Genomic DNA, 12,996 nt, shown 5'->3' on the forward strand with positions numbered 1-12,996 from the left:
CATCGGGCTCCAGGGACAGACGCTGCATCGATCATCGGGCTCCAGGGACAGACGCTGCATCGATCATCGGGCTCCGGGGACAGACGCTGCATCGATCATTGGGCTCCGGGGACAGTCGCTGCATCGACTCGGGCTCCGGGGACAGTCGCTGCATCGATCATCGGGCTCCGGGGACAGACGCTGCATCGATCATCGGGCTCCGGGGACAGACGCTGCATCGATCATCGGGCTCCGGGGACAGTCGCTGCATCGATCATCGGGCTCCGGGGACAGTCGCTGCATCGATCATCGGGCTCCGGGGGACAGTCGCTGCATCGATCATCGGGCTCCGGGGGCAGTCGCTGCATCGACTCGGGCTCCGGGGACAGTCGCTGCATCGATCATCACGCTCCGGGGACAGTCGCTGCATCGACTCGGGCTCCGGGGACAGTCGCTGCATCGATCATCACGCTCCGGGGACAGTCGCTGCATCGACTTGGGCTCCGGGGACAGACGCTGCATCGACTCGGGCTCCGGGGACAGTCGCTGCATCGATCAACGGGCTCCGGGGACAGTCGCTGCATCGATCATCGGGCTCTGGGGTCAGTCGCTGCATCGACCCGGGCTCTGGGGACAGTCGCTGCATCGACTCGGGCTCTGGGGACAGTCGCTGCATCGATTATCGGGCTCCGGGGACAGTCGCTGCATCGACTCGGGCTCTGGGGACAGTCGCTGCATCGACTCGGGCTCTGGGGACAGTCGCTGCATCGACTCGGGCTCTGGGGACAGTCGCTGCATCGACTCGGGCTCTGGGGACAGTCGCTGCATCGACTCGGGCTCTGGGGACAGTCGCTGCATCGACTCGGGCTCTGGGGACAGTCGCTGCATCGACTCGGGCTCTGGGGACAGTCGCTGCATCGACTCGGGCTCCGGGGACAGTCGCTGCATCGATCATCACGCTCCGGGGACAGTCGCTGCATCGACTTGGGCTCCGGGGACAGACGCTGCATCGATCAACGGGCTCCGGGGACAGTCGCTGCATCGATCATCGGGCTCTGGGGTCAGTCGCTGCATCGACCCGGGCTCTGGGGACAGTCGCTGCATCGACTCGGGCTCTGGGGACAGTCGCTGCATCGATTATCGGGCTCCGGGGACAGTCGCTGCATCGACTCGGGCTCCGGGGACAGTCGCTGCATCGATTATCGGGCTCCGGAGACAGTCGCTGCATCGACTCGGGCTCCCGGGGACAGTCGCTGCATCGATCATCGGGCTCCGGGGACAGTCGCTGCATCGATCATCGGGCTCCGGGGACAGTCGCTGCATCGATCATCGGGCTCCGGGGACAGTCGCTGCATCGACTTGGGCTCCGGGGACAGACGCTGCATCGATCAACGGGCTCCGGGGACAGTCGCTGCATCGATCAACGGGCTCCGGGGACAGTCGCTGCATTGATCATCGGGCTCTGGGGTCAGTCGCTGCATTGATCATCGGGCTCTGGGGTCAGTCGCTGCATCGACCCGGGCTCTGGGGACAGTCGCTGCATCGACTCGGGCTCTGGGGACAGTCGCTGCATCGATTATCGGGCTCCGGGGACAGTCGCTGCATCGATTATCGGGCTCCGGGGACAGTCGCTGCATCGACTTGGGCTCTGGGGATAGTCGCTGCATCGACTTGGGCTCCGGGGACAGTCGCTGCATCGACTCGGGCTCTGGGGACAGTCGCTGCATCGACTCGGGCTCTGGGGACAGTCGCTGCATCGACTTGGGCTCTGGGGACAGTCGCTGCATCGACTTGGGCTCTGGGGACAGTCGCTGCATCGACTCGGGCTCTGGGGACAGTCGCTGCATCGATTATCGGGCTCCGGGGACAGTCGCTGCATCGACTCGGGCTCTGGGGATAGTCGCTGCATCGACTTGGGCTCTGGGGACAGTCGCTGCATCGACTCGGGCTCTGGGGACAGTCGCTGCATCGACTCGGGCTCCGGGGACAGTCGCTGCATCGACTCGAGAAAGGAACAGAAGGATACGTTGACAGGGTTAGATGAAGTAAGGTGGAAGGAGGCATGTGTGGAGTATCAACACCAGCATAGACCTGTTTCAGTCATGTGGGCTCCCTGTACAGTCTTTGGAATAAAGAACTTTCATTAGTTTATTAACTACCTACCATCTCAATGCCTTTTAAAAAATTTTTTTAGAACATGCTATCCTTTAAACGACAACAACTAAAGAATTCTTTTTACAAATTCTTTGTGAAGAGCATCTCAAAACATGATAGTATGATGAAGAATTGCCAGATTCTAAATGAATATCTTGCCTGGATCGGCACAGAAGGCCTGACAGTGGTGATAAATGGTTTAGGTGACTGAGTTAGGATTGCTATACGTAACGGAGTAGTACTGGAAAAATATGGTGAACTCAAAAGTGGAAAAGGCATCAAGCCCCGAGGGCATGTGGACTGAGGCAATATCAGAGGCTCTGACTACAATCTAGCAAATGAGCTTGGAAATGGAAGTTGTGCCAGAGGATTGGGGAGTTTTAACCCTTCTTTAACAAAAGGGGAAAGAAAATAAACCAGGTAACTATAGAGCAGTCAGTCTAATCTGGGTAATTGATGAGCTTCTCAAAACAGGATAATATTAATCCCTTGGAAACATGTGGGTTAAAAACAGGAAGCATAGATTTGTCGAAGTCACGTTGCGTCTGACAAACTTAGTTCTTAAAAAAATGACAATGTAATAAGGAGGAAAATGCAGTGGATGTAGTATGTATGGATTTTCAAAACATGTCTGATTAGGTGCTATATAGAAGGCTTGTTGATAAAGTTAAGACACACGGCCTCGATATTAAAATGTCATCATTTTTTTCAAATCCCTACATGGCCTCGCCACTCCCCATCTCTGTGATAATCTCAAGCCCGACAACCCTCAGATATCTGCACTACTCCAATTCTGGTCTCTTGTACATCCCCGATTTTAATTGCTCCCAAGGCCCTAGGTAAAGGCCTGCTCGGGTCTGCAAATGAGACCCGACCCGAGCCCAACAGAACCCTATCCAACTCCTACCAGGCCCGTGTCCTTCCATTTTTCCCGCACCTGACCCAACCCGATCATCAGTCAATCTACCTTCAATTTTGCACTTTGTTCCTTACCTGCACAAGCTTAAAATAACTGTAGCAAAACCACCTTTAAAGTCCAAAAAGTAAATTAACATTAAAGTCACTTACCTGAGGTGGTGATAGAGCGTGTCCGATTTGGCCCGACCCGACCCCGAATGTCGGACCCGGAAGCCCAACCCGACCCGAACCTGACACATGTCGTCGGGTCCCGTCGGGTTAGAGTAGGGTAGCAGGCCTATAGCCCTAGGCTCTAAAATTTCTTCCATAAGTCTCTCCACCTCTCTCCGGCCCTTTAAGATGCTCCTGAAAACTTAACACTTTGCCTGACCCAATATCTCCTCACATGACTTGGTTTGATAATTTTGTTTGATAGCAATCCTGTGAAAGTGCCTTGGGATGTTTTATATTAAAGGTGCTAAATAAATGCAAGTTGTTGGTGGTGGTATTAAATGGAATGTGGTAACACTGATTAGAAGTCAGCTGAAGAATAGAAACAGAAATGTGATGAATGCATTATTTTGAGAATAGAGGAAAATAAACAACAATGTCACTGTTGAGAACATGGCTCTCTCCTCTCTATATTACACAGTCCTCATCACTTATAACATCCATGTTTAAAACAGTCGCTTACATTGGTCAAAAAGCAATAACCATTGGCTATTTGCATTAATGCCAATTTCAAAGTTGCCGATTATCACATCTTAAATGCTGTGTTTATTTTGGGCAGAAACAGCTGCGTTTACTGAGATATTGGATGACTGAAATACACATGAAAATGTCAATTTTCTCTGTTACTTTTATTTATGCGTTTACCTATAAAACAGAGCGTAAACACTTTACTCCCTTTGTAGCATCCTATCTGTAATATGATCGAAAATGAATTAGTACAAAAAAATCCAAATAAATAACTACTGAAGCTCCAGTTTCTAATCTGACGCCATGCCTGTTGATGGTGAATTATGAAGCGTTGCTGTTTAGTATTGAGCTTTGCTTCCCATGTGAGACAACAAAAGGATAGGGACTGAAAGTGAGTCAGTCCTTGGTCAGGTAGAGGGTCTACCAGTATGGAGGTTTGTTCAGGTTTTGAGCCAGGCAGCTGCGGACGCCGATGACTGGCGACAACATATACATAACACTATAATGTTACAGTGGCCATTGCATATAATGGCCAAATCGCGCTCCCACTGTAAGTGATAAGGAGTGTGCATAATGTATTATAAATAAATGAGCTGGACACAGTTATATGAAGTACATCAACAACTGGAGATGGAAACAAAAAGAGGCAGAACAGTAAACTGAACAGGACTGCTAAACAATGGCAGGAGAATGTTAATAGAGTAGTATATAACAGATAGATGTCAGATGAAACGCAATGCAGAAAATGTGAGCTGACATATTCTGCAAAGAATAGAGAGGAAATGTACAATAAATGGTAAAACTTTGAAAGGACTAGAGAGATTTAGGGGTTCTAATACATAAATCTTTAAAAGTAGGAAGACAAATTGTTAAAACTATATTTTTAAAAAATGTGTTTCTCAGTTTTTAGAAATCAGGGTATGGAGTACAAAAGCAGAGGTAATGCTAAACCTATACTGCTAATCAGTTACAGCACAGTTAGAATACTGTGCCTGCTTTCCCAACCTTACTTTAGGAAAGATGTCAAATCAATGGAGAGGGGGCAAATGATTTTGCTAGGATTTGCGGGATGAGAAGCTTTAGTTAGAGGAGAAACTGGGTTTCCTTTCATTCGAATAACGGATAAGTGAGTTAACAGAGATGTTTTAAATTGAGACTTTGATGAAGCAAATTCAGCTCCGTTTGATGAGTTTGTAAATGGTGGGCATTCATTTCAAATTAAAAGAACAGAGAGTGAGGTTAAGAGATTTTTTTTTAATGTAGAGGGTTCTTAGTACATAGAATTTCCCTACCAGAAACAGGAGTGGAAGGACAATCAATAATCATTTTTAAAAGGGAAAGGGTAAAGCAATTGAAAAAGGAAAATTGAGAGAATGGGATGCAGCAAGTACCTCTTTCAGAAAGATGACATGATGGACTGAATGACTTCTTACTGTGCTGTAATGTTCTGTGCTCCATGATTTCCAAGTGTAACCCTGAATCCTATTTGTCCAGTCCTCTTTTTCAGTCTATCATGATTTTTTTATTCTCCCAGCACTTGCCTCCAACTCATTCCACATCGGGTTGTGTCTCAAATTTCAGTCTTGCTCTTCCAATGATTTGCAGGTCATTCAACCCACCAGCTCGTTTGCTATGATTGGAGTATTTATTGCTCGTCTATCCTTCTTTTAGTTCCAATCTTATTGAAATATTTACCTTTCACTGATCCTAAACATTAACATGGCTTTTCTTTTTATGCAGTGTTGCGTATTTTGAGCATTTTCTAATTTTTGCTTCTAATTAAAACTTGTACTCCCAAGAAGATCCCTTATACATTCCCAACCATGACGCCAAACAATTACCTCACAATCAATGTTTACAACTCATCCAACTGTTATATGGCAATCCTCTGGAATATGCCCAGAGTCCAGCCAGTCCTGGAAAATATCAGTGAGGGGGATTCACAATCTCCTGGGATGAAAATTGACAGAGTCTCGAATTTTTGCAGCATCCCCAGTACATGCATGCTCGGATTCCTAAAGGCTCACATCAGCCTTAGTTGTTAACTTGTATCTTCAGTTTTGGCATTTCTCTCCCGGCTTACTCAATGATTCCATTACCACCTCTTCCCACTTCCTGCACCTTGTTCCTCAGCTCAAGGTGGCTTTCCCCCTATCCCTCTCCCCAATCACTTCCAAAGCAGGAATTTCATCATTAAGTTATTTAAACTTCACTTTCCCAATTTTAGTCAAGGTGTAGTTGGCGATTCAAAGAACTGCAAAATGAAAATGTGGCTGTAGCCCGACAATGACATTCTCTGAGCAGCTTTCCCGCATAACGCAGAGCTTCACACAAAGTAATTCAAGTAATCACGCTCTCCGATTCACCTCTCACACACACACACTCCTATACATCCCACCACAATCAGGCCCATGGGGCCACACCCTCCCCAACCCCTGGCCACTTCTCACTTAGTCTTCTAGCTGCCCCTCACTCAACTCACTCTCCCCCCTGGCCACTCAATTCACTCTCTCCCCCCTCCCACTCAACTCACTCTCCCCCCCCCCCCTCCCACTCAACTCACTCTCTACCCCCCCCCTCCCACTCAACTCACTCTCTACCCCCCCCTCCCACTCAACTCACTCTCTACCCCCCCCTCCCACTCAACTCACTCTCTACCCCCCCCACTCAACTCACTCTTCCCCCCCACTCACTCAACTCACTCTTCCCCCCCACTCACTCAAGTCACTCTCACCCACCACTCACTCAAGTCACTCTCACCCACCACTCACTCAAGTCACTCTCACCCACCACTCACTCAACTCACTCTCTCCCCCCCACTCAACTCACTCTCACCCCCCACTCACTCAACTCACTCTCACCCCCCACTCACTCAACTCACTCTCACCCCCCACTCACTCAACTCACTCTCCCCCTCCACTCACTCAAATCACTCTCCCCCCTCACTTAATTCACTCGCCCCCTCCATTCACTCAACTCACTCTCCCCCCCCCCCCACTCAACTCACTCTCTCCCCCCCCCCACTCAACTCACTCTCCCCCCCCACTCAACTCACTCCCCCCCCCCCCCCGCTCACTCAACTCACTCCCCCCCAGCCTCTCCCTATACTGTAAGACACACCCCAGCCCGAGCTCTACCAGCACCTACCCAGGTATTTGCGAAGTTCCAGCAGCAGGGCCGGGGCTCCGCCGTTGAGCTGGTAGCACAGCGAGGCCAAGCTAAACAACAGCACCGAAGCCAAACAGAAACCGGAGTCCCGCAGCGAGCACTTGCGTAGCTTCCTCAGCACCATCATCAGCCGCCTCACCCGCACCGATCCACCTCCCATCGGCCTCGGCCACAAGCCGCCCGCCCACAACTCATCCGCAATCAACACACACAGCAGCGACCTCAGCGTTCAACTGACAGGCAACACTCAGCGGCCCCACCACAGCAACAGTCGGTCCTCCGGCCAGGGCGCCCTCTGCAGCACCGGCCCCACCACAGCAACAGTCGGTCCTCCGGCCAGGGCGCCCTCTGCAGCACCGGCCCCACCACAGCAACAGTCGGTCCTCCGGCCAGGGCGCCCTCTGCAGCACCGGCCCCACCACAGCAACAGTCGGTCCTCCGGCCAGGGCGCCCTCTGCAGCACCGGCCCCACCACAGCAACAGTCGGTCCTCCGGCCAGGGCGCCCTCTGCAGCACCGGCCCCACCACAGCAACAGTCGGTCCTCCGGCCAGGGCGCCCTCTGCAGCACCGGCCCCACCACAGCAACAGTCGGTCCTCCGGCCAGGGCGCCCTCTGCAGCACCGGCCCCACCACAGCAACAGTCGGTCCTCCGGCCAGGGCGCCCTCTGCAGCACCGGCTCCACCACAGCACCAACACCCGGTCCTCCGGCCACGGCGCCCTCTGCAGCTCCAGCCCCATCACAGCACCAATACTCGGTCCTCCGGCCACGGCGCCCTCTGCAGCACCGGCCCCACCACAGCAACAACACCAGGTCCTCCGGCCACGGCGCCCTCTACAGCACCGGCCCCACCACAGCACCAACACCCGGTCCTCCGGCCAGGGCGCCCTCTGCAGTACCGGCTTGGTCCATCGTTCCTATCTGTGTTTGCTGTCCGACATCGGCGCCCAGTTACAATTTTAAAATTCTCTTACTGGTTTTCAAATCACTTATCTCCTCCAACTCTTCAACCTTCTGAGCTCATTGCGTCCTCTAATTCTCTGGTCTTTTGAGCATCTTCGATTTTCATTGCTTCACCATCTCCACCTCTCTAACCTCCTTTAAGATGCTCCTTAAAACCGACCTCTGACTGAGGTTTGACATATCTCCATATGTGGCTCGGTGTCATTTTATTTGATACGCCAACCTCCCTTTCCCTTCCGCCCCGACAACAGTACTGAAACAGTTATCAAAGTCAGATATGGCATCCTATGTGACTGCAACAAACTTTCCCTCCTTGTCCTTAACCTGTCTGCATCCTTTGACACAGTTGACCACACCATCCTCCTCCAATGCCTCTCCACTGTCATCCAGCTGGGTGGGACTGCTCTCATCTGGTTCCATTCTTATCTAACCACAACCAGATTATAACTTGCAATAGCTTCTCTTCCTGTACAATTGCTTCTGGTGTCCCCCAAGGATCAATTCTTGGCCCCCTTGTCTACATGCTGCCTCTTGGCGACAGCATCCAAAAGCACAGCGTTAGTTTTCACATGTATGCTGACCACACACAGCTCTAACTCACCACCACTTCTCTTGACTTCACCACTGTTGCTAAATTATCAGACTGCTTACCATCCAGTACTGCATGAGCGGAAATTTCCTTCAATTAAATATTGGGAAAACTGAAGCCTTTGTTTTCGGTCCTTGTTCCACACTCCATTCCTTACTTACTGACTCCATCCTCCTCCCCGGCAACAGTATCAGATTAAGCCACTCTGTTTGCAGCCTTGGTGTCACACTTGACCCCGAGTTGAGCTCCAACCTCATACTTGTGTCAGAATTAAGACCGTCTATTTCCACTTCGCCCCGTCTCAGCTCATGTGCTGCTGAAATTCATGCCTTTGTTACCTCTCGACTTGTCTATTCCAATGCATTCCTGGCTGGTCTCCCACATTCTACTGTCAATAAACTGAAGGTCATCCAAAACTCTGCTGTCTGTGTCTTAACTCACACCAAGTTCTGTTCCCCCATCATCACCGTGCTTGCTGACCTACACTGGCTCCCAGTCAAGCAACGTCCTGATTTTTAAGTTCTCATCCTTGTTTTCAAATCCCTCCATGTCCTCGCTCCCCTCCCCCCCCACCCCCATATCTCTGTAATCTCCTCCAGCCCCACAACCTTCCAAGATCATCTGCACTTCTCTAATTCTGGCCTCTTGAACATCTCTGATTTTAATCGCTCCACCATTGATGGCAGCGCCTTCAGTTGCCTAGGCCCCAAACACTGGAATACCCTTCCCTACACCTCTCTGCCTCTCCACCTTGCTTTCCTCCTTTAAGACTCCTTAAAATCTACCTCTTGACCAAGCTTTTGGTCGCCTGACCTAATATGTCCTTTTGTGGATCGGTGTCATATTTTGTTTTATAATGCACCTGTAAAGTGCTTAGGGACATTTTATTACGTTAAAGGCACTATATAAATTTAAGTTGTTGTTGTTTGATTATGCTCCCGTAGAGTGCCTTAGGGTGTTTTACCAGGTAAAGGTGCTCCATAAATACAAGTTGTTATAACCTCATTGGATTGACTAGAACCAGGTAGTTTTTCTTGCTTTTCAGGAAAATTAGGAATTTCATCCAATTGTTACTTTATTGAAAAAAGTTTCAATATTATTCTGCTAAATGGAACAGGTAAGAATATTTACACATACATACCTCGCAATACACGTAAGGTACAGCTTTGATTGACTATACTTTATAAGAATGTTTTGCTACCAGTATGTTATAGTTACTTACATTGTTAAGGAAACAGATAATAAGTTACTTAAATATTCTCAAATACACAAAGTGCATCAGTTTAATTTTGTGCGGCTTTTCAATATTTTCAGTTTACTGTCAACATTTATGATGAGTCTTGGACTTTGAGCAGATGTCCCAAGACATATGGTTCAGTTCTTAAGTAGCGTCAAAGCCAAGAGGAGAATCGGAAGCTTCTTATATTTAAAAAAAATTGCATACGACACAAAAGAGCTTGCAATATTAAAATTCTAAGTGGTGGAAGTATGAAGTAACAATTAAAGAATCAGTTAGTTATACAGAACTCTTCTACATTGAGCCCTGTAAAGGTGCTGGCAATAGGACTGCATTGTTAGAATAGTTAAACATCTTGGACCAAAAATTCTGGGAATTGGCTCTCGGGGTTGGTGGGGGAGGGGGGGGGGAGGGGATAGGATTAGGAGATTTGGGTCAGAACCTGTTTCTGCTGGAATGTGCAATTGGCAAAGTAGATTCTGGCTAGTGGAAGTGCCCAGCTTCCTTCATCAAGGGGACTTGGACAGGCTGGGGGTGGGGGGGGGTAAAGTCATGTCTGAGGAGTTGATGCATGACCCCATGGGAGTTCCGCTCCCTTATGCCTTTGTAATGCCTATCAGAACATGTCCCAAAACTTGCCACGGCCAAAGACACAGAGGAAGAAGTGTTTTTCTTTGGCCAGAGGCAGATGGCAGAGTGGGATTCCTGGAATTGTAAGGTCAAGGATATGGGGAGAGGGCTAGGAAGCGGAAGTGCAGGATGGAGCTCCAGTTGAATAGCTGGCACAGGCACAATAGAGCAAGTGGACTCCTGCTGTACTGTAATTTCTGTGATTCTATGAAATAAACTGCTGCTTGCTCTCAAACATACATGTACTATGAGAATATAGCGGAACTTAAAAGAATTACTTCTGGATCATCCTAAGTCCTTTTCTACTTTATGGGATCCAAATTTCACTGTAATTATAAGGCAACATACCATACAGTGTGGTAGCATGATACAGACTGTCCCAAAACTGACTAGAACACCTGACAACTTGGTACCATGACAAAAAAATGGATACATTTTAAGTTTTAGTGTTAAGACATTTTCACTTCCAGGATACTTTGGTGGAGTTGTGACATTTGCTGAGCAAAGCAAAATAAATACTGTCAGATAATTGAAAGAGTGAGAGGGTATCTTCATACACTGAGTATGGGTCTAGAATAGACAGGGAGAGGGAGCTTCGTACATTGAGTATGGGTCTAGAATAGACAGGGAGCAGGATCTTCATAAATTGAGTATGACTCTAGAATGAACACAGAGAGAATCTTCATACACTGAGTATGGGTCTAGAATAGACAGGGAGAGGGAGCTTCATTCACTGAGTATGGGTCTTGAATGGACAGGGAGAGGGAGCTTCATTCACTGAGTATGGGTCTGGAATAGACAGGGAGAGGGAGCTTCATTCACTGAGTATGGGTCTGGAATAGACAGGGAGAGGGAGCTTCATTCACTGAGTATGGGTCTAGAATAGACAGGGAGAGGGAGCTTCATTCACTAAGTATGGACCTGATCTGCAGTTCAATGGCTGTGTTTAGTACAATCGCAACACAGGATTCAAAAACTATAAGTGATAATTTGAAACAGCTGTGGCTGATTTCTCAAATGTGGATTTGAATGCATGCCAGTCAGAGAGAAACGCTGGCAATTTACTTGGTGCCGTAACTTTGGTGGAAACTGTCCACACGGCTGCCCAGGAAGCAAGTTGGCCTGTTGGGAGAACTTCCCATCCACCTCAAGCAAGTTTACCGTCAACATTTCAACTCTGCTTCTTCTTTGAATTTTGACTTGTTGCTCTATCAACAGTTCCTGGAGTACAAAGTCCATCACAGGTACAAAATGAAAAGAATGACAGACACCCAGTGCCTGTGTGTGTTCATGTAATGGTTAACTGGTGACATGCTGGCCTTTAATTCCAACAGTTGAAAGCATCTTTCTAAATAATGCCTTTATCTGTCCCAGAGTGCTGCACCTGGTGCTGGGGATGTAATGATGTACATGGCAGTTCTGTGAAGATCAGCTCCTTGAAGACCTGTTAGATATTTCTGAGGCTGTAGATTTCCTGCTCGTCTTATCAAGGGAACTTGGAATCTAAACATTAGATAAAGAAAAAGGAAGTTAGTGTCTCTGGGTGATGTCTTGAATTTTGACCAGAGATAACCTTTGTAATGCTCGTAAGTAACTGTAACATTTCAGAAAGTTTATTCAATGACTGGTCGACGGGGATGAATGGACCAGGATGAGGAGACGTAATTCTGTAATAAAAACAAGAAATGCTGGAAATACTCAGCAGGTCTGGCAGCATCTGTGGAAAGAGAAGCAGAGTTAACATTTTGGGTCAGTGACCCTTCTTCGGAACTGACAAATATTAGAAATGTCAAAGGTTATAAGCAAGTGAGGCGGGAGTGGGGCAAGAGATAACAAAGAAGGTGTAGATTGGACAAGGCCACATAGCTGACCAAAGGTCATGGAGCAAAGGCAAACAATATGTTAATGGTGTGTTGAAAGACAAAGCATTAGTACAGATAGGGTGTTAACGGACTGAAGATTGAACAGCAGCAAGTACAAACATGAAAAAAAAAGTGGGTAAGCAAACTGAACAAACTAAGATGAAATGAAATAAACATACAAAAAAAAATTGTAAAAAATGTAAAAAAGAAAAAATAACTAAAAATAAAAGTAAAATGGGGGTCCCGTCATGCTCTGAAATTATTGAACTCAATGTTCAGTCCGGGAGGCTGTAGTGTGCCTAATCAGTAAATGAGACGCTGTTCCTCGAGCTGGCGTTGATGTTCACTGGAACACTGCAGCAATCCCAGGACAGAGATGTGAGCATGAGAGCGGGGAGTGGGGGGGAGGAGTTTTGAAATGGCAAGCAACCGGAAGCTCGGGGCCCTGCTTGTGGACGTAATTCTGTCCCTGTTTTAAAGTAATACATTTGGTTCTTACTTTTATATATTTCCATTGCAAATACCTATGCCTACAGGATGTCAGAAATGCTCCATCCATCAATATTGGCGACCACGCTCTGGAAGTGGTTCAAGAGTTCACCTACCTAGGCTCAACTATCACCAGTAACCTGTCTCTAGATGCAGAAATCAACAAGCGCATGGGTAAGGCTTCCACTGCTATGTCCAGACTGGCCAAGAGAGTGTGGGAAAATGGCGCACTGACACGGAACACAAAAGTCCGAGTGTATCAGGCCTGTGTCCTCAGTACCTTGCTCTACGGCAGCGAGGCCTGGACAACGTATGCCAGCCAAGAGCGA

General features: G+C 48.4%; 2 protein-coding genes across 4 annotated transcripts in view; both read right to left on the reverse strand.

Moving 5' to 3' along the window:
* The window catches only part of usta (uronyl 2-sulfotransferase a), a 114,631-nt gene extending 107,471 nt beyond the window's left edge, over positions 1 to 7,160 (reverse strand). Inside the window, exon 1 of the mRNA XM_068044502.1 lies at positions 6,877 to 7,160. Within this exon, the coding sequence (XP_067900603.1) occupies positions 6,877 to 7,057 (181 nt within the window). The 5' untranslated portion in view covers positions 7,058 to 7,160. The remainder of the gene's footprint in view (positions 1 to 6,876) is intronic.
* A 2,395-nt stretch (positions 7,161 to 9,555) lies between these two features.
* sash1a (SAM and SH3 domain containing 1a) overlaps positions 9,556 to 12,996 on the reverse strand; it is a 145,084-nt gene continuing 141,643 nt past the window's right edge. For all 3 annotated transcript variants that reach the window (XM_068044504.1, XM_068044508.1, XM_068044507.1), the window contains exon 19: positions 9,556 to 11,819. In XM_068044504.1, coding sequence (XP_067900605.1) covers positions 11,745 to 11,819 — 75 coding nt within the window. In that variant the 3' untranslated portion in view covers positions 9,556 to 11,744. The remainder of the gene's footprint in view (positions 11,820 to 12,996) is intronic.

Source organism: Heterodontus francisci, chromosome 13, assembly GCF_036365525.1.
Source record: "Heterodontus francisci isolate sHetFra1 chromosome 13, sHetFra1.hap1, whole genome shotgun sequence".
Taxonomy (NCBI): domain Eukaryota; kingdom Metazoa; phylum Chordata; class Chondrichthyes; order Heterodontiformes; family Heterodontidae; genus Heterodontus; species Heterodontus francisci.